At 37.9% G+C, this 20,298-nt stretch overlaps 1 protein-coding gene across 2 annotated transcripts in view; it reads left to right on the forward strand.

Annotated features, from left to right (window-relative positions):
- Nucleotides 1–3,738: 3,738 nt before the first annotated feature.
- The window catches only part of rock2a (rho-associated, coiled-coil containing protein kinase 2a), a 48,668-nt gene continuing 32,108 nt past the window's right edge, over nucleotides 3,739–20,298 (forward strand). For both annotated transcript variants that reach the window (XM_059352825.1, XM_059352826.1), the window contains exon 1: nucleotides 3,739–4,606. In XM_059352825.1, coding sequence (XP_059208808.1) covers nucleotides 4,502–4,606 — 105 coding nt within the window. In that variant the 5' untranslated portion in view covers nucleotides 3,739–4,501. The remainder of the gene's footprint in view (nucleotides 4,607–20,298) is intronic.

Genomic DNA, 20,298 nt, shown 5'->3' on the forward strand with positions numbered 1-20,298 from the left:
GATTATATTTAACTCCCAGATTATATTTAGCTATTTAATGTAATTATTCCATTTGTGCAGAGTTATCTTACCATTAATATATTTTCTTATTTGTTCAAAGTAACAACCTCTGAGAACAGAGAATAGAAGGAGGGCTATCCGACTCCATCGTGATGGATTTTATACAGTATTATTAGCATTATAAAAAGCAACATATGTGTTACTAGTGTAAATGTAAGCATAATGTCTGACTCTGTTTGAGAAACATGGCAACAAATCGTTTGTGAAATAATTTAAGATGCAAACAAAAACCATGCAGATCCTTAAAAAGCAAGCACCTACCAGTCAAGTGCATTCATGCAAACAGCTCTAAAAAGTTATTAATAATTAATGCACAAGATATTACGTGTTTAAACACATTTTGGAATATTGAATCATTCATAACTAGTTAGACTTTGGTTACACTGTTTAAATATTGATGACTAAGATGGATTGTGTTGAAAAATAAAAACAGCACTGAATAATGAGCTCAGTAATTACCCCTTACTCTTACTGATAATTAGCCCACCAGTGATGCTTGTTAGTAATTAAGTAATGATTTATGATTTGGTTATATGGTCCAATAAAATGTCACAAAATCTTTAAAATAATGTAACCAGCCGAGGATGATATAGTAGCAATCAGGCATTATTTCATAAACATAATGCAGTTGTTTTGATCTGATTTGTTGTTGTGAACAGTTGGAGGGATATCTGACTTTCAGGTCACAGCTCTGCAAATGAGAAGTGGGAAATGTGGATTAAATGGTCTCTAGCTCCATCCTATGGCTCCTGGAAGTAATGCCATGCTCCTCAGGAGGGAGGGGAAAAGGGAAAGGCTTGATTTCCTCAGTAGGAAGATATACTGAACAGGAAGTGGACACAATTTAATGAACACACAATAAAATGCATCCAATGCAGCTGTGTGGGGAAAACTTGTGAATCCTACTTTAATCATTATTTGTTGAGACTGTGTTGAGTTGATTTAAATCATGATATTTAACATGTAAAAATACAAACATGAACACATTTCTTCTTAAAGTATACGTGTTAAACTGAACTGTAATGCTGAAGATTATTGTACTGTATTATATTGTTTGACACTATTCAGATATACAGTAAATATGATGTCAGCAACACTAGATGTATGTTATCAAACGTTATTGACAACCTTACAATAAAAACTATTAACATTAGAAAATAAGATAAACCTTCATCATAATTAATATCATCTAACTATGTTTAGAACAATTAAGGAAAGGCAGTTTAATATATAAAGCAGTTAGAAGTTAGAAGGAGCAAAATAAAAGAGAAATGTATAGAATATAGAAATTATGAAAAATAAAAAATGGATAACAACGGTAAAAGAACACAATTAAGTAAATTTAAATATTTTAAATAATAATAACAACAACAACAACAACAACAATACTACTCATACTAATACCACTAATACTAATACCACCACTACTACTACTACTACTACTACTACTACTACTACTACTAATAATAATAATAATGATAACAGCAACAACAACAACAACAACAACAACAACAACAGCCTAGAAAATAAATACTAATGATAAATTGCTATTAACATTAATAAACATAATATTTGTCATTATTGCAATATTCCTATTATTGTCCTGTTAAAACTTCACATTTTAATCAACTCTGAATAAGACACAATAATAGTTTGACAAGTATTGTTATGCATGCTGAGGTATCATGAGTATTATTAGAAACATGCATGTGCTTCTTCAACTATGACAAGTGAAAATGTATGTTGTGAAAAAGGCCTATTAAACATACAGTTACACAATAACAGACTTTACACATGTATGAGCAACATCATCACTGTACAGAAATAAAGAATTGAGCAAATCAAACCAAAACCAAAACCTGTTTAGATATGAACTAGACTGATCCAAAAAACAAATAAAAGTTGAAACAAAAATCTTTGCCAGAGTGGAAAATAATGAGAGTTTTCTCAGACAGGAGCAGTCAGCAGGGGTGCTGCTTGTTTCCTTCTCTCACCTCTGATTGCTGTTGTGAAAAAGGCTGTGAATATTAGCACATTAAAATAATTCTCTGCATTGTGACATGATGTCAAGCACAAGTCTATAGCCTCTTGTGTGGTCATGCATAGTCTCCTTTATTTTTGAGGTATTAATAAGTAGCATATTATTGATAATATATAACTGGCTGCAGCAATGAGTGATTGTGTTTTAACTGGCGTAAACATCTTACTGTAATCTATTTTTAATACAGCATGTGGTGAAAGCTAATGTGACTTACTAAAGCCGCAATATCCCTTTTTTCTCTAAGTCTCCATTCTATAACTACATTAAAGACAAAATTAAACACATCAAATCAAACAAATTGTCACAAAAACTACAAAGAGACACATACAAACACAAACCAGAGGGCTATGTAACAACTACAAAAAGACACAAAATAACAACAAAAAGTGGCTAAACAACTATAAAGTCTCAGTATATAGGAGAGATGTTGGAGCCTATTGTTTCATAATCCCTCCATGGGTTAAACTGCAGTTTCCTAAAAGTGTGTCTCATGTAATTTATCACTCTGTTATTTTACTCTACATTTCCCAGATATTTACTATATAAAGTATGAGAGGTTTTCCTTGAATTTCCTGTTACTAAAGTGTGTATTTCTGTAGGTGGGACATGTTCCATATAAAGAAAATGTAAAAATGCATCACTTCCTGTTGGTGATACAGGATTTTTCCCAGGAAAGAGTGAAGGCAAACACCAGCTGTGTATTGAGGAGCAAATATAAATGGCTGCAAATCAAATGATTGCTGTTCTAAGAAATGAAAGGATCAGAAGCAAAGTAGTTATTTCTGTAAAAAAAATTGCAACATGACATTATAACAAGCCATGACTAAGTTGGAGTTCGGTGAAGGATGCATCTGTGGTGCAACTGCTCCCTCTGTTGTGTGAAACAGGATACATCACATTTTCTGTCCATAAACTCCCACACTTTAGTGGGATATAATTATTTATCACAATTATTACACAAGAAAGATTTTCAGGTACCTGAGATCCTTAAGTTGATTTCAGTTCTCACCTAATTAATCAGAGACCCCTAATATGATCCTTAAGAATTGATTAGACAACTATTATTAATCATAGTTTTATCAGCTACAAGGAGCAGGTTAAATCCATTGATGCATTTTCATGAAAGTTGGTTGACAGGCTGACCTTGGACCTGAAATAACTAATTGTATTTGGGTCTTAACCTGAAATTTTCTTCAAACCCCCGTGATATTGGTATTGTAGATTATTATTATAATTATAATTATTATTATTATTATTATTACTATATATATATATATATATATGTATACACACACATACACACATATATTGAACATATATATATATATATATAATCAACAATAATAATAACTATTGTTTGTTATTAAATATAGAAAATAATATATAACAATAAAACAACAACAATAATAATTATCATTATTAGAAAACCGAATTAAAGACTAAAAAAAGGAAAATACAGTAAATAATAGTAAGAGACATACAAATAAATTCAATTAAAAGTTTGAATGTATAAACAAGGACAGATACTGTCAGCGAGGTGGAGGTGCTGGAGGAGAGGACAGGTGGCTTGTGGGTAACTGAGTCCTCGGTGTTGATGTCAGGGGGAGGAGAGACTCCAGACTCAGTCAGTGTGTGTTGGTGTGTAGCTGTGAGTATACGGCGAAGAATTCAGCCGCTGGAGGACTTTTCTCTGCGACAAAAACTACTTATTTTTGTGTATAAAGGAAACAACAAAGACGGGACGAAGAGGACACATGCGAAAATGCGAGAAGAAATCCAGGAAGAGAGTGTGTGCTTATTAAAAATTCAGCGCGGGAGAACAGACATTATCGCCTCTTCGGATGACTTGTGGCAGCACTGAGGGTAAACTACAGCACTAACGGACTTCAAACACTGAATGGGGTGAAACGAGGCCGAATTTTCTCTAAAACGACGAGTCCAAAGCATTTTTTAAAGCGGCCAAAAAACCCAAAAGGGAAGGGGAGGAGAGGGGGGCAAAGAAAACGCCCTGCTGCTGCTGCTGCCTGTTGCTGGTATCTCCACATTCAAACTTTATCGCCGAGTTGGAAAAATGCATCATTCACTTAACGGAAGGTGATAATTCAAGTGTGTCGGTGTCTTTTTATTAACCGCCAAACTAGCGAGCTAACTTAAAAGCCCCCTCACTTGGCAAGTTTTTGGGACGTCTCTGCTTTTTTTGGGGAATATTTTCTCTTCATTGTGCACACTATTCCTGTTGGACAGCGAGCTGGGTGGGCTGAGAGCCCAAGGCTGCTCCGCTAGGCCAACGGCCATTAGCCAGGAACAAAGAGGGTTTCACATGTAAACCCAAAACGGTTTCGAATAGCTCGTCATATATTATCTTTTTTACTCAACTTTTAACGACCCGACGCTGCAGTCATGTCGCAGGCGCAGGGCGCAGAGAGGAGGATGGAAACGCGGCTGAAGAAGCTGGAGGACATGATCAGAGAGCCCAGATCTGCCATAAACCTGGAAAGTTTGCTGGTAAGTCAAATGGTATACACCTCATAGATTATTAATGATGCCACACTGAAAAAATTGGAGTGACATTTACTTAAAAAAGAGCTAGGCAAGTTTTTCCACACAGAAAGTGTTTGTAATCTTTTCTCAGGCTGTTTAATATTAGTAATATTTATTTAATAGAACCACTTAAAAAAAATTGAAAATACACAAGTAAATCGCAGATTCACTGATGTCCCTCAATTACATTTTACTTGGAAATATCAACTAATTAAGCCAATGAACTGCTTTAGTGAATATTACTTGGAACGAATGATTCAATTTACATACAAAACTGAGGACGATAATAACAAACAATCACTAAGTAATGCACTACATGGAAAACTGCTATTTTAAAGTAAAAGCACTGAATTCGTATTTCTTCACATAATTTATATAGATGATTGAAATAATAATTACAGGGCCAAAATCTTTTTTTCAGTGCATGTTGTTTTTGTCTTGCAATGGTAGTCATGCTATTGACATCATTCTTCTTTTTATACCCTGCTGCTATTAGCATTGTTTTTGCATTATGCAGACTGATGCTCTGCAGGACTTTTCTTTCATTCTTTATTATTTCCTCATCTCCACCAGTTATGAAACTCCACAGTTTCCATGCTGTCCTGAAATCAGATATCTTAATGCCATAATACCCAAAGTAAAAGAAAATAAGAACGTCATGAATGGTGGATACTGTAGATAGGTCTGATTAATAGTTAAGACTGAGTGCAGACAGTGCAGTTTGTGGCTCTGTGAAGCGTGTCTACAGATTAGGATTAACTAGTGGAGAATGTCCCACTTGGTGTGTTTATGGAGACTAATATTTCCGGCCAAAACTCCCTCCTGGGTAACGGTTGGGCCCACCACACCAGGATTGTCCCACTACCCTTAAGATCTTGTGTTTCTGCACTGATACAGCCTATGTTGTCAAAACAAAAACTCACAAAATGTGTATTTTAAAATCAGTTTTCTGGTCAGTGGGTCCTCCTGAAACCAATAGGATACAATTTACACTACAGCTTTATTCCCAGCCAAATATGAACTACTAAATCATCAAAAAAAACAACAACAACAAACTACAGGGCTTGTGACTTCGGCATGATCAATTGAAAATAATCTAAATTCCCTTTTAATATGCATACATGTACATAAAACTAAACCAGTCACTGCATGCCTGAACTGTCAGCTTGGTGAATTTCCCTTATATTCCATCTCTAGATGTTACATTGAAGCCAGTGCAGACTGACATTTGCATACAGCATGTGAATCATACTGATTGCAGTTTATTGTCTTGCTTCCCACATATTTTTCTGTGTCATGCAGAACGCTTTAGAAAAAATATGTAATTGGGATTATTTTGACTGACAAAAAATATTAAAATAATCAACATTTTGCGAGGATCTGTGCCATTTTTAGTCTGTAGAATTTGATTTTGTAGACTCGAGCATCACCGCAGCACCACAGTACTTAATTCAGAATAGTATATTGACATATATTTTGCTTATAAAACTAATATTGTGTTCCTGTGTTTTGGATATAATACCAGTCCATATTGCAATTTTGATAAAATTCTGATGAATTTTTCTGCTCTGCTGAGGAGCAAGCTGGTGCCATTTCACAACTCTTCTGACGTGGTCAGAAGTTGTGATTTTCCGGAGACTTTCTTAGTTGTTAAGCAGCAAAGTCTAATTTTCCTGTGTACACTTGTATGATTGAATCACAGATTTATACAGTCATGACATGACATCAGAATATGGACTTGTCTAATTATCAGACTCAGGATAGACCAGCACTGTTAATGTATTTAAACACATTAATCAAAATCAAAATTGGATGTCAGTATTTGAAAAGTCCTCTACGAATACACTAATACTACTAAACTGTAATGCCAGTATGTATCATAGAGCTGCTTGATTATGAAAAAATACCTCATCACAATTATTCAAGTCAATGATTGGATTATGATTATTTAACATAATTAGTCATTGACTTTGGAAAAACAGTGGGTTTTCTTGAAATGTAAATGTATAATTCTACAAAAAAAAAAGAAGTAAAAATGAGATAAATATAACAATAAGATAGATAGATAGATAGATAGATAGATAGATAGATAGATAGAGAAATAAAGCTGTCATAGCAGCATAGGCAAAAAATATATAAGAAAAGATGCAAATATACGATAAAATATAAGTAATGTTATAAAGGAAGGGGTGCTCTGAATATATAACAAAACAAGAGCATCATTGCAAAACAGAATGCATCACAATGATTGTTTTGGCTTGATTATTTGTTTTCATAATCGTTGGAAGACAAAATCCTAGTTGCAAAAAATCGATGCATAGGCCAAACCTGAAGTATGATGTCAGATATGGAAGTCAAAGGAAATAATTGGTTTGTCTGTTCTGGGCGACTGTGGAAACATGGTGGACTCCCTGTGTATATGAAGGGCTGATTCTAAGCTAACAAAAACACAAAGATTCTTAGTTTCAGGTGATTATCCACAAATGAAAACATGGGTATGAATGTTATACACAACTTGTGCTAATAGTTCTTACACACTACTCCTTTAAGATTACCTGTTTTTCCAAAATAAAAGCACTTTGAGTGCTCGGAGCAGAGAGAGCTGGAAGCACTAACGTTGGGCCTGATGTCACCCTGTATATAAAGTTTGGACCCAAGGACACCCTTCAGTCCCTCAGCACTGTGTCACACAGTACCTACTTAAAAGTTAAAGTTACACCAGTTTTAGTGGTGTTGTTTGAATTTCTGGGTCCCCTAACTAGACCTGACAGAGGGCAAACACACTGTCGGGTCTATCTTAAAAAGCATCACCTCACCCCCCTTTTAATGGGCCCCATCGAGCTTGGGGCCCCCTGTACATACCCTCCCCTGTTCCCTCCACTACTTGAGGCGCTCCCGCTCTCTTCCCTCTTCCCTTAAAACATTTAGCAGAATACTTGCCTGAACACCGGTGGTGTTTACTTCCTGCACGCGAGCCGGAGAGATAGAGGTGTTGAGTGTTGGAGACAAAAGTTGAGTGGGAAGCATGCGTAGGAGAGAACAGGCTGCAGTTTTCCATTTTTAGCAGCCTCTGAGCTGTCGCAGGGATCAAGAAGTTTTGCTGCTTACAGAGGGATCGAAACACTAAGGGCTAAGAAATGTCCTTTTTTTTGCAGGTGGAATAAAAACATGCATAGTCTAAGTGCCTTAATAATTGCTCATAGGCTCATATTCAGTAAACAATGAATCACACATCCCCTGCTATTGTGGCATAGCAACGGCAAAAAAAGCACCAGAAGAAGCTGCTTTGTGGACTATTAAATAGTCCCCTAAATAACCGCTTTGTAAAAGAAACCCAGTAATTAATATTGGGTTTGTACTTTTCAGTCGGCTTGAAGTATTTAGGACTTGCCTGGGAGCAGTGGGCTGACTACCCTGAGGATACGGAAAGCTGACAGTGAGGAATCTGCAGCATCTGTCAAGTAAACTCGGTGACCTTCCTGTAAAGAAATCTGACCCTCTCTAAGCTGGAATATACAGTATTGCACTCTTATATTGGAATTAGGCAGCAGAGATTCCCCCGTAAACAATTTTGTCATCTGTAATGAATCTTTAAGTCACGTCTGCTTCTATAAATAACCGAATACTCAGCGAAAATCACACAAATGGTGCTTTAATGGGGCCATACACTGTGGTCATATAAACTGCAAATCACTTTATTGCCTCTATCAGCATTCGATCAAATGTAACCTGAAGTCTCAGCAACCTTCCCCTTGTGCAAACTGTAGTGATCTTTATTTGGCAGCACACCATTGCTGACTGAAGTGCTGGACTGACTTGGCAGGTCCGAGCACAGGGAGTGATTGTTGAGGGCAAGCAAAAGAAAGGGCATTTCTCGAGATAAAGAAAAATATGGACACTTGATTGCACAGTCACATAAGTTGCCTTTCTGCCGTTCTAAAGGAAATGACCTCACTGAGTAAATAGTTGGCAGCTATATATGGGGCTCAAAGTCCCTGCGAATGACTGCACTTTCCCCTTTCACTTTTTCAGCCTTATCTCTTTTTCTCTGGCTCTGTTTCTCTCTCGGCCTGCAGCTCAGCCCCTCCTCTCAGGCTTGTTAAACACACTGCAGGTATTTTAACTGGAGTTCCAGTCCAAAGCCTTTTGATACAGATGCAGACCTGGTACTGCCAGATAACTTTATGCACAGCACTTAAGTGTGAACGATATGAGATATGGATGGCTAAGAACCTGTGTGATGTTTTCCAGATCATGTCTTGGGGGCAGACCCTGGTTGTCTCTTTCCTAGTATATCCTCTTCTTACCGAGCATTAGGTGACCCAAGATATATAATAACATCATGCACTTTATTTGTTCTTTTCATGTTTGTTATTCATCCCATCCAGTGGTGGAAAAGTAATCAGATCCCTTACTTAAGTAAAAGTACTAGTACCACACTGTGAAATTACTCTGCTACTAGTGAAAGTCCTGCACTCACAACTTACTTAAGTAAAAGTACAAAAGTATCAGCATCAAAATGTACTTAAAGTATCAAAAGTAAAAGTACTTCTTATACAGAATGAACCCACTCAGATCGATATTTGATCACGTTTTTCATATAAAATCTTGACCCGAAATCTAAAGCTAAATGTAGTGGAGTAACAAGTTATATAATTGCTTCTACAATGTAATATAAAGTTACACAAATGGAAATACTCAAATAAAGTACAAGTACCTCAAATTGTACATAAGTACATGTACTGAGTTACATTCCACCACTGATCCAATCCTCTTTTCCTCAGTTTGTTTCTCTCCTCCACTTCCTTTAACTTATTCTCAGTTTGTTAAGCTTTACTATGTGGTTATTTCCAATAGACTGCATGTATTAAATAGTGTTGTCACAATACTTAAGTTGCGACTTTGATACGATAACATGCATAAATATCCCCATACTGATACTGACACTAAACCACAGCAAAAACCTAAAACATTAAGAAAAGTAATGGAATAATAGTTGACTGAACACTGGACATTTTTAATAATTCAAAAGGTATTAATTAAAAATATAAGTAACTATAAGTAACTGTAGAAAGTGCTGTGCTGTGTCTAAGTGACGTTCTTGACATGCTTTTGGTCTTTGTACACTTTTTTAAATAAAAAATGCAAACAAATAATACTTAAACATGTAGTCTTTGGTGGATTATGTGTTATTACAAAAGGTGCTTTGAAAGATACAGATAGAGTGAATCTAGGTTTATCGTTACATTTGGTCTGTCATGAGAGACACTTTGTTATTTTCCCTGTTTTTATTTCAGTTCTACTGATACAGACACCAGCTTAGAGTGGGACTGTGCTGCAGCGGTGGGTGCTTCATGACCTGCTTTCATCTTCTTGTCATTTATTGACTCCATCCTTCTGGTTAGGCTACCTAAATCGGGGGACCTGCAGTTTTTCATGCACCAGTTGCTCCTGCAGTATCCCAAACCCAATACAGTCCTCTAAAGCAGACTGATGCAGACACACACATCCACTCAACTCATAGGAAATAGGCTCTGCTCTTATCTAAGGGTACCAGTACTTGTAAAATGTGCTATTGGAACTGGGTTTTTTTGTACACCTTTCTAAGTTTGCTATATCATGCACTATTATTGAAATACCAGAAAACTCGCTATATAGTGATGCATATAGTTATTGAGACATGAAATTGCCTAAATGTTTTTGGCCATATTGCCCAGCTCTATTCTTCACTCTTTTCCCAGCCAATGTTTATCACTCTTCTTTTCATCCATCATCTCCCTTTTTTGTTTCAACCTTCTTTGTTCTTTTCCATTACTCTTATCTTGTTGTTACCCCCCTCACCCACACTGGAACTTCTTCCCTTTCTGTTGAGCTCTTTAGGGAGGTGGGGGATAACCCCCGTGTGTCTCGTTCTCTGTCTTTACCCTGATAGTCGACCTGAGTGTCCACTCCGTCTCTGGAGTGCAGTTGAGTTGCTCTCAGGCAAGCAGCAGCAGTCCCGGCTTCAATGTGCTAGCTGGATAGAAACACTGCCTTATAAGGCACTGGGGACGGTGGCCCCGGCCAATTTTTTTTTCTGCAAAACAAGCCAGTCTCCCTGCTCCACACCTCCTCTGGTGAGACGGTCGGGCCTCTCCACAGTCTTTTTTTGGTTTTTGCTCCACTCCAGTGGAGAAGACCTGGTGTCTTCCGGGTGTGCAAGCCCTCAGCAGGCTGAAAATGTCACACTTCACTTCAGCTATGTGTCGTCTGGTTTTCTTTAGTGGTCAGAGCTAAGTAACTGTATCTGGGTTTTCCCTGTTTATTAAAGCCAACGGAGATTTTCTTCATATCTATAATATGCTTTGTGTCAGGGCTTTAGTTTGAACTGCAAATAATCCTGATTTGTTTTGTCTCTGTGCAAAGTCATTTTGAAGTTTATGTTCTTAAAGTTATAGTTTGACATTTAGTTAGTGAGATTATCAGCTTCGTACCTCAGTATGTGTACCCAGCAGCCTGTTGGCTTAGCTTAGCTTAGCACAAAGACTGTAAATGGGGGGAAACCTGTAGCCTAGCTCTGTTTGACAGAGGCATTTGAGGGTAACTGCCAAACTGCAGGGTTACATTGCTTTCTACTGCAGCGAAAAAAAAGTAATATCATTATAGCCCTGTAGCAGGTATACGTTGATTACAACTAATGTAATTGCTTACACCTGAACACTGGTAGCACATGTTGCTGCGGTAAATACTAGTTGGATTTGGTGCCTTGACACCATTAGCACAGGCTGCTAATATAGGCTACTTTTTATTTGCTGGAATGTATCAAAATGACAAATGCAAACAAAACAAAAAAATCATTTTTGCTTGTATATAGATGTTAAATAGTTTTTCTATTTAGGGATTCCTCAGCAAAATTTTTTTTTAAGGACAAAACCTAGGAAAACTAGCTGGACTTTAATTGAATTGGATGGACTGTTGTGGTCCTGCCAGCTGCTGTGATACAACCTTGATTCCAAAAAAGGTTGGGATGTTAAAATGTAAATAACAGAAACTATAGTTTCCTAAACCTACTGAGGCAGGAGGGTTATATTTGTGAATATGAACTCTGATCTGTGGATTTTATACAGTTTGTTTTCATTAATGTTTTTCACATCTTCCCAAATCTTTGGAATCGGGGTTGTACAAGAGACTCTTTACTTGTTTACCTTAAAAGCACTTCTTACTGGCAGGTATATTCTCTCAAAATGTCTTAAAAGTATTTGGAACAAAAATTACAGCGACGGACAAATCCTTATTGTCATGTTATTTTGCATTAGCGGGTAAAAGGATTTCCCCGGCCTGCTGTAAAACATTTATTACAAACTGAGCAAAAATCAAAGTTCAGCACACACAGACACAGGCACACATATATAAATATACACATACTTAACAGCACATTATATAATAGCTTGGACAAATAGTACAAGACATGAGCCGGTCCAAGATCCACCTTTCAGAGATGTGAGAAGGAATGCAAAAAATTGGGAAGAACCTAATCTCTAGAAATGAATGGCCATGCTGTGTGTCCAGAAAAACTAAAATATGTCTCCAATTATTATTACTGCTGCGTCGATGCTGCAACTGAGTTTCCCCATCTGGTTGCATGATAAACCTTTAAATAAACTGCTGTGAATCTCATCCATTCTCATAATCTGACATTTGGACTCTAAATGAAAGCTGGAATGGGGTTTGTTGGGGTGCTCATAATGGTATATGGTTCTCATGTGAAAGGAAACATACACCAGCAGATTTGTCTTAATCTGATGGATCTTCATGTCTAGACATAAAGACCGTGAGTTTAAGTGGCCGTACATGCACACAACGCTGCATTCAAAAACGACTGTGCTTGTGAATGCAATTAAGTCAAACGGCGACCAGACGCTAATTTTTGTGCATATTTTTTCGACATCACAGCTCTTGCAATGAAAGATTTGACTTTTGAAGAAGTTTCACTTTCGAAACTGATCAAAGTGACAAGCAGGTTATGCAAAACAACACATGCAGTTGACAGCGGCTGAATGCACAGATCTTTTTGTTAAATTCTGTCCTTGGGTTGTGCAGAATCTTTCCCCAGTGTTAAAGAGTTTGATACCTGAGTCTTGGTGTATTTTTAGTTTGAAATGAGGGTGTGAGTGAGAAGGGAAGAGAAGAGAACAGGAGTCTCCCACGCACAATACATAACCCATCCATCTGGCCACAGCGTTATCATTCCATCACAACCTGCTGTTGAAACACAACCTCCTACACACATACACACACTTTCTCTCACGTACATATGCACAGGCTTTTTCATATTCATGGACACACATTTGAGTTCATTTTCAAACCAGTTATTCACTTGCTCTTAGCAACACACAAGGTGCATTGTGTGCAACCAGCAGCAACGATAGAACAATACAACACATTACCAAACAGCTATGGATTGTCAGTGCAGCTTTCATTTCCTTCAACAAACCCAAACAACAGCGTCTGTGTGTATGTTTGAGTGTGTGTATGTGATAGAGCTTAAGTCCAGTTGTGTTTTAGTGTCCAAGCTGACAGTTATGATTCAAATAGTTTGTGCCCTTACTAAAAATATTTACATACAAATTAAGGGCTGAAACCGAAACCGTCAATTGAAACATTCTAATACTGTTACTGGATTTTTACTGCATGTTGGTCCCCAATATCTGTTCATTATCGAGGGGTTGTTTTCTGCCTTAGATAAGGAGTTATGTGATGAAAAATAATACAAAAATAAACTAATTAGGAAGTATGTTAAGTGGAATTTCACTCCTCATCTTCATTTTTTTTTCTTTCTTTTTCTTTTTATACACTTATATGATAGTAAACATATTTTCTTTGGGTTTGGACTGTTGGTCGGACACAAGAAGACATAATCATGGACTATAGGAGCAAATAATTCACATTTTACATACTGATTAATCGCAAAATTAATCAGATTCAGCCAGTGGTTCAAAGCCCTCTTGGCTTCAATTGTTTTACCCTCAATCCCAATCTGAGTCATTTAAAAATCCAGTATTTTGCAAGAGAACAGCAAAAATTCCATGGAAAACAACAACAAAATAAAGACATGGCTCCAGCTATTCTTACTGCTACATGTATGGTACAGCTGAGTTTCCCCATCTGGTTGTATGATTAACCTTTAAATAAACTGCTGTGAATCTCATCCATTCTCATAATCTGACAATATTTAGCTTTTAAGCATCTTGGGGCCCTCAGATTTATGTTGGGAGGTTCCTGATTTGAGGTTGAGGATGGAACCATTGGGGTAATCTATAGTAAATACCACTGTTGATTGCAGCTGATATATCACACATATGTGTGTATGTATCTGTGTATGGTTTAATTGGATATAGCATGCACATAAATGTTTGACACAGTATGGTTGCTTTGCAATCAGAAACATAACCCCTCTCCCCCATTTTATCATCTTCCCTTCATTCTTAGTGGAGCATTAGGAACATTTATAAAGGCAAGTTTAAGGTTACCATACAGCAGGACTTTATGCACATGCAGTCCTCCCTTTGCTATGTATTTTTCCTGGCACATTCCTCAGTATACTTTATAATAAAGCATGGGTGCCAAAAATGCACAGGGCACAGGAGCATGGGACAGAAATCTGTCAAAAGCAAGAGTAAGACATAGTCTTGTTATTCCCTGTGGAGACATTAGCTGTGCTATTTGTGAGCCTCTGCAGGATTCCTGCCGTTTTGTCTTTCTTGGAGAGTTTACGGGCCCTGCCTGGCACAGTCCCCTCACTCTGCCCGGCCCACCGTTTATCCCCACAACTATTTTTAAAACGGCTGGAATTCAATCAAAACATTAACTTTCTGCTCAATCCTTTTAAAGCCCAGAGCAGTGCTGCTTGTTTTCTGTTCCACATGCCTAGTGATGAGATGGGTATGAGGGCAGGAAGAGGGTATTTTTTTCGGGAAATAACTGCAAATTGAGCAGGGAGAGTTTGTGTTTTGAGAGGCTTTGAATAATTGGGTTATTCCTCTCTGTGTTTAGCTCTTTCAGGTCAATATCATCACATTCCTGAGTGGTGGATCCACGTGGCTTTTTATAGAGTGATAAAGAGTGGAAGCAGGCGAAGGGAGAGCGACAGCTCTGTAATGTCAACAGCAGGTTGGGTAAATAAAATGGGGAAGAATAGAATGTGCTGAAACAGGGTGCTTATAAAACTCCTGCATGCTGCTTCTCTGTAGCTTCAACTGCTTTTAACTCTTTGTATTTTGCAGGAGTTGCTAAGCAACCAGCCATAACCCATACAGTATAGCAGAGATAAAATGCTGAAGTGCTATCTAATAGATACATAACAACTCCTACTGATAATCCTAACAGGACGGATAACACTCCTATCAGCTCAGGGAGACATTACTGTAAGTTGTACAGGGAAGTGTTAAGCTGCAGTATAGGATCTGATGTCATGGTTGGTAATTATTTACATCCATCATTACAAAAAAAAACCCTTTTTGATGTAAGTGGAGCAAACGTTACTGTGGACAAGGAAGGGAGGATCTGTGTTTGTCTGGAAGACGTCCAAATGCATTAAAGTTTAAATTGTTGAACCAGCTTTACACTTCCCCAGACACTTGTCAGTCGTTTAATATTTATAAATAGCTGCTTCGACTGAGTAGCCGAGAAATGTCCTCCAGAGTCTTGTTGGCATTTTTGTACAGTAACGCTAATGGAAGCAAATTGAAAGAGCTGCATGCAGCCATTTCTCTTGTGGTACTCCATTACACTAAACAGCTTGTTATGGATGACCTACAAGTCCTCTGCCAGTCAGGATGTATTGAAATATCTGCTAATGTGGTTAAATAAAGTGGGGAATGCCACCCATTTTCAAAACCATATGTCATCACAATCTACAAACAGGCCCAGTTGACATCCGGCATCTCTTTTGGTCGCCGTTAGGGGTCGCGCAATTCTTCGAATCCACATTTCGATTACAATCAATGTACAGTTCATTCTTTGAAAAACAAAAGAGCAGAGTTTTGTTTTCTTCACAACCAGAAATGTAGGGAACACGGCAAAGAATAATTTATGTTTTCCAACCCAGGGGAGAAGTTTTCCTTCAGGACTTTCTTTTTTCTCCTTATTTTAAAGGCATAGGGTTTTTTTTAAAAATGAGGTTGTATGAGGTACTTACCCTTAGATAGGGATGTGTAGTAGATGCTGGTCTAGGCAGGAAACAGACTGCAGATGGGACCTTTCAAACAACAAAGGCCCACCCTAAAAATGTTACACCCATTTCTGTGTATGCTATATTAATGATATGTCCACCCATTTTTGTTGATACCCACAGCCGTCATTTGGCACAACTTTTTCTTAAACTTAGCTCTTCCATGTTACCAAACTTTCTAGTGAGCCGAGAGGGCTGAGCAGAAGTCTCTAGAGTCACTAGAAGTCTCTATTTTGCACAGACTTGCAGCTGGGGCACTGCTGGAGAGGTAGTGCTTAATGCACAGAGATATTACCCCCAAAACGCTGTAGTTTAGTGGCGAAGGGCCCGCAGACTATGTGCAGTTACACTTGCACACTTGAAATATAAGGGGAGAAGCTGCTGAGCTCACACTGAGGCACTGTGTGCCTGTCCACACGAAGCATAATAACAGCACTCACAGGCTCATCATGAAAGCGCCGATGGCTGACAGTCATCGAACACAGAGCCCAATATTGTGATTTAAAAGCCCCCCACCATCGTCTATTCCAACACCTTGGCATTGGTTCGCAGTGGCATGCATAAAGCATTAAAAGCACCCATTATGATTTATCAGTGGGGCACAGTTTGATTATGCGAGTGCCGCTAAAGTTGGACATTTAAGTTTGATGAATGAAAAGAAAAATAGAGAATTTATTCAAAAACTATTCCAACTTTTATGTCGTCTGAATTCATCCATCTACCAGTTCAGTAGACATCGCCCAGCCCAGCCCTACTCATTCATATTTTCAAATTAGGGATCACTATTGATCAGAAGCTGTCTTTTAAGCCCCATATTGAAAGCCTTGTGACAAAACTAAAACTAAAATTAGGATTCTTTTTTAGAAACAAATCTTGTTTCTTCATCTGACAAAGAAATATTTGATTTCTGCAACTTTTTTGCCTCTACTGGATTATGGTGATCTGCTTTTCATGAATGCAACAACTCAGAGCCTAAAGAAGTTGGACTGTGTTTATCATTGTGCTCTGCATTTCATTACTGGCTTGGGAAATCATTGTATCATTGTACTCTGTATGCCAGGGCTGAAATGCCATCTTTGTATGTTTGCAGGCAGTCTCATTGGTTAGTTTTTATCTATAAATATATTCTTGGGCTGCTTCCCCATTACCTGTGTGCATACATGTGTCGAAACCAAACTAAACATAGTAATATTGTACAGATGCTGGTACCAAGAGTGAGAACTGAATTAGGTAAGAAAGCTTTTAGTTTCGCCGCCCCTTTATCATGAAACAGTCTGCAAAAAGAATTGAAATTGTGTGAGTTGATCACCATCTGTGATTTTAAATCAATTCTAAAGGATAAAGAAATAATTTCCCTTCGTCAGTGTGACTGCTCCGTATGAGTCTCTACTTGAGGCTCTTTCACTGATGTTGTGATGGCTGTATTTGTATTTAATTGTTTATGTTAACTGTTTAAATGTTGTAACTTGTCACTTTTATGCTGCTTTCCTGACCAGGTCTCTCTTGGAAAAGAGATTTTTTAAAATCTCAATGAGACTCTTTACCTGGTTAAATAAAGGATATATGTATATAATTATTCTTTAAAAAGAAAGAATACATGTAACAAGTGTGATCTATCTGCCATTGCCAAAAGGCCAATTTTATTTTTTTTAAGCTTGCTTCAATCGATTATTTATTCAGAATTGAAATTGTGTCACTCCTCGTCTCCATCAGAGTACAATAAGCTGTTTTGTTTGCAAGAGGCAAAACTATTTATTCTAACATAGATCCACTTACATCTTTTTACATCTTGACTGCAGAGCCTCGGGCGCCTCTGGCCATCACCAGGGCAACATGTATTTATTTATTTATCCTTCCTCCACACTTGATTCATCTTGTTTAATGGGGAGATGTAGATATGACAGAGAAAGGAATAATATGTCACCAAGAGGTCCGTCAGTTTGCAGATAGGGAATGTTTGCTACATGCCTGTGGCGAGTCCAAGCACCGCAATAGTGTTTATTTTGTATTCTTCGTGGCAACTGTCGACCAACAGCGTTTGTCATCTTTTTTATGACCAAAGTTGGAAATGTGTTAAAGTGAATTCTCCTCAGCCTCGGAGTGTTTCTGCTTTAAACACTTTGCTACAGTACTTCCACCTGCCATGCTGCTTTGTTGTTCTTCTTGTGATTATAGCACCTCCAACCTAACATTGTAACAGTATGTCCATGATTGATTATTCATGGATCATTGTGATGAGCGATGACCTTTTCCTCACAAAACACTTCTCAACTATTCAGTGACACTTGATCTGTATTTGCTTTGAAAGTTTTTTGTTTTCCATCCACTGCCTTGGACAGAATAGCCGACGCAGCTCAGGTACATGAGCTCCACATGTGACCCGTCCCAGCTGCGTGTCTGCAAACCATCAAGCCTTTTCCCTGTGACCACAGAGCTGAGGGACAAACAGGCAGCAGCCCCAGTTTGTTCACTGCAAGGAGCTTGAAAGATGCTGCGGTTTCATAGTTTACGCATTTGCTTCTGAGAAATCAGCTCAGTCATGCCAATAATCATATTCAGAGATTTTATTTGCAAAAGTAATAAAGCTTTATTTTCACCGGCAGATTTCAGCCGGTTGAGGTTTGGTTTGGATCGTAAGTTGCTACGAAACCATGTGTTTAAATGATAACAGCAATAAATCAGTTACTTAAATACACAAGCATTCATTTGTCATACAACACTAAATCCAAAGAAGTAAATATAAAAACAGTGCATCAAATTCAGAATTCAGAGTTTAATTATGATTTTAAAAGATTACCAAATTTGTCTGACATAGCAGTTTTTTTTCATTATTGATGTGTATGTAATTTCTTATGTGTCCCAGTGACTTAGATTTAATATCTAAATGGCTTGCTATGTAGGACACGCCTCGTCTTACGAGATTTTTTTTTTTTGTCAACATAACATAAAGTAGTTTTACTGTATATTAATGTAACTTCAATGTGATCTGGGTGAAGCAGTGTAGGAATGTGCAGAAGGACAAATACACTAAATTCAATTCAATTGAACACACTTTTATTTATATAGCCCAGAATCAAAACCACAAGCTTGCCTTGCAGACTTTATAATCTGTAGAGGATATGACACCCTCTAACCAAGTAACTACCCTTTAACTGGAAATGTTTTTGGTGCTGGTAAAAAAAATATTTCTGATATCTGAGCTTTATTATTGCTGCTTTATAACAACCAGTCATGATGTCATATATATTTATCAGACTCCACCATCTTTACCAACTAAAATGCATTTTTGGATGAGATATGTTACCACTCTATTAAATCTGAAACTTAAAAAAAGACATTGAATTAGACCTAGAAATGTGAAGCCGTGTATCCTCTGTGGTTAGAGCAGTTTTTTTTCTGCTGTAGCTTCACACAACCACAGTGTTCCAGTAATGTAGGTACAGCAGCGGCTTCATCTTCTCAAGCTGACCGCATTGAGACATGACAACATTATGGACGCGCAGTGTGTAGGCAGGAAATCAGAGAGTTAATGCCACTTGATTCCCATTGTAGCTAATGTTGCAGATGTTTTTGCAGGGAATCCATGTGTCTAAGCACAAACAATATAAAATGTATTGAATGCATTTTGCACATGGTCATACCTGCAGCTGCCACGCATGTGTAAATACAATTTTGGCTGCAGACGAGCAGCAGTAGCAGAGAATGCTGCTTCAGAGGAAATGACTTGCACACAGGGACTGGCTACATGACACAGTGAAATTATCTGCCAGCCGTGGGGTGGGGTGGATCATTTCCTGTATTGCTGTGCTCGTAGGGAGATCCTCGTCGTGTGTGTGTTGTGTGTATGTGCACATACGCCCCGCAAAGCCCTCTCCACCCCCCAGTGTGTGTATTTTTTTCCCTTAAATAGTAGTTTTGTGTGAGGTCAGTCCTTTAATGGGGAAGTGAAACGGGGATGATGAAACGGAGTGTGCAGCTCGCTGCAGACAGATAGCAGCCGAGCGGAGAACGATGGAGAGAGCAGGCAGATAAGACGGAAGAGAGCTGCAGAAAAGGGCAAAAAGTGGAGGAGAAATGAGTACGAAGGATGTGAGGGAAACATGAAACAGATTGTGCCATCCGGTCTAGTACTGTAATGACAGGAGAACAAGAAGAGGAAAGAAAGTTTGAAAGAAACCAGTTTAGACCACTGGGTCAGAGTGTGGTTCTTGTGTGCTCTGTTAGAACATTTGGCTCGGTCCAGTGTTTCAAACAACTCCTCATTGACCGTTCAGGAATGTGTAGCTGACAAAAGTTGATAGATGACTTCCTTATTGTAACACACTGTAACGATTAGGGGCTTTGCATCAGTCTGTCTTTTGCTTATTTAATGATTTCCCTACATTGCCCTGGGTCAAACTGTATCCACTATCAAATGACTGAATGCTACAAATAGTCAGCTTGTGTT

Source organism: Centropristis striata, chromosome 16 (assembly GCF_030273125.1).
Source record: "Centropristis striata isolate RG_2023a ecotype Rhode Island chromosome 16, C.striata_1.0, whole genome shotgun sequence".
NCBI classification, from domain to species: Eukaryota; Metazoa; Chordata; class Actinopteri; order Perciformes; family Serranidae; genus Centropristis; species Centropristis striata.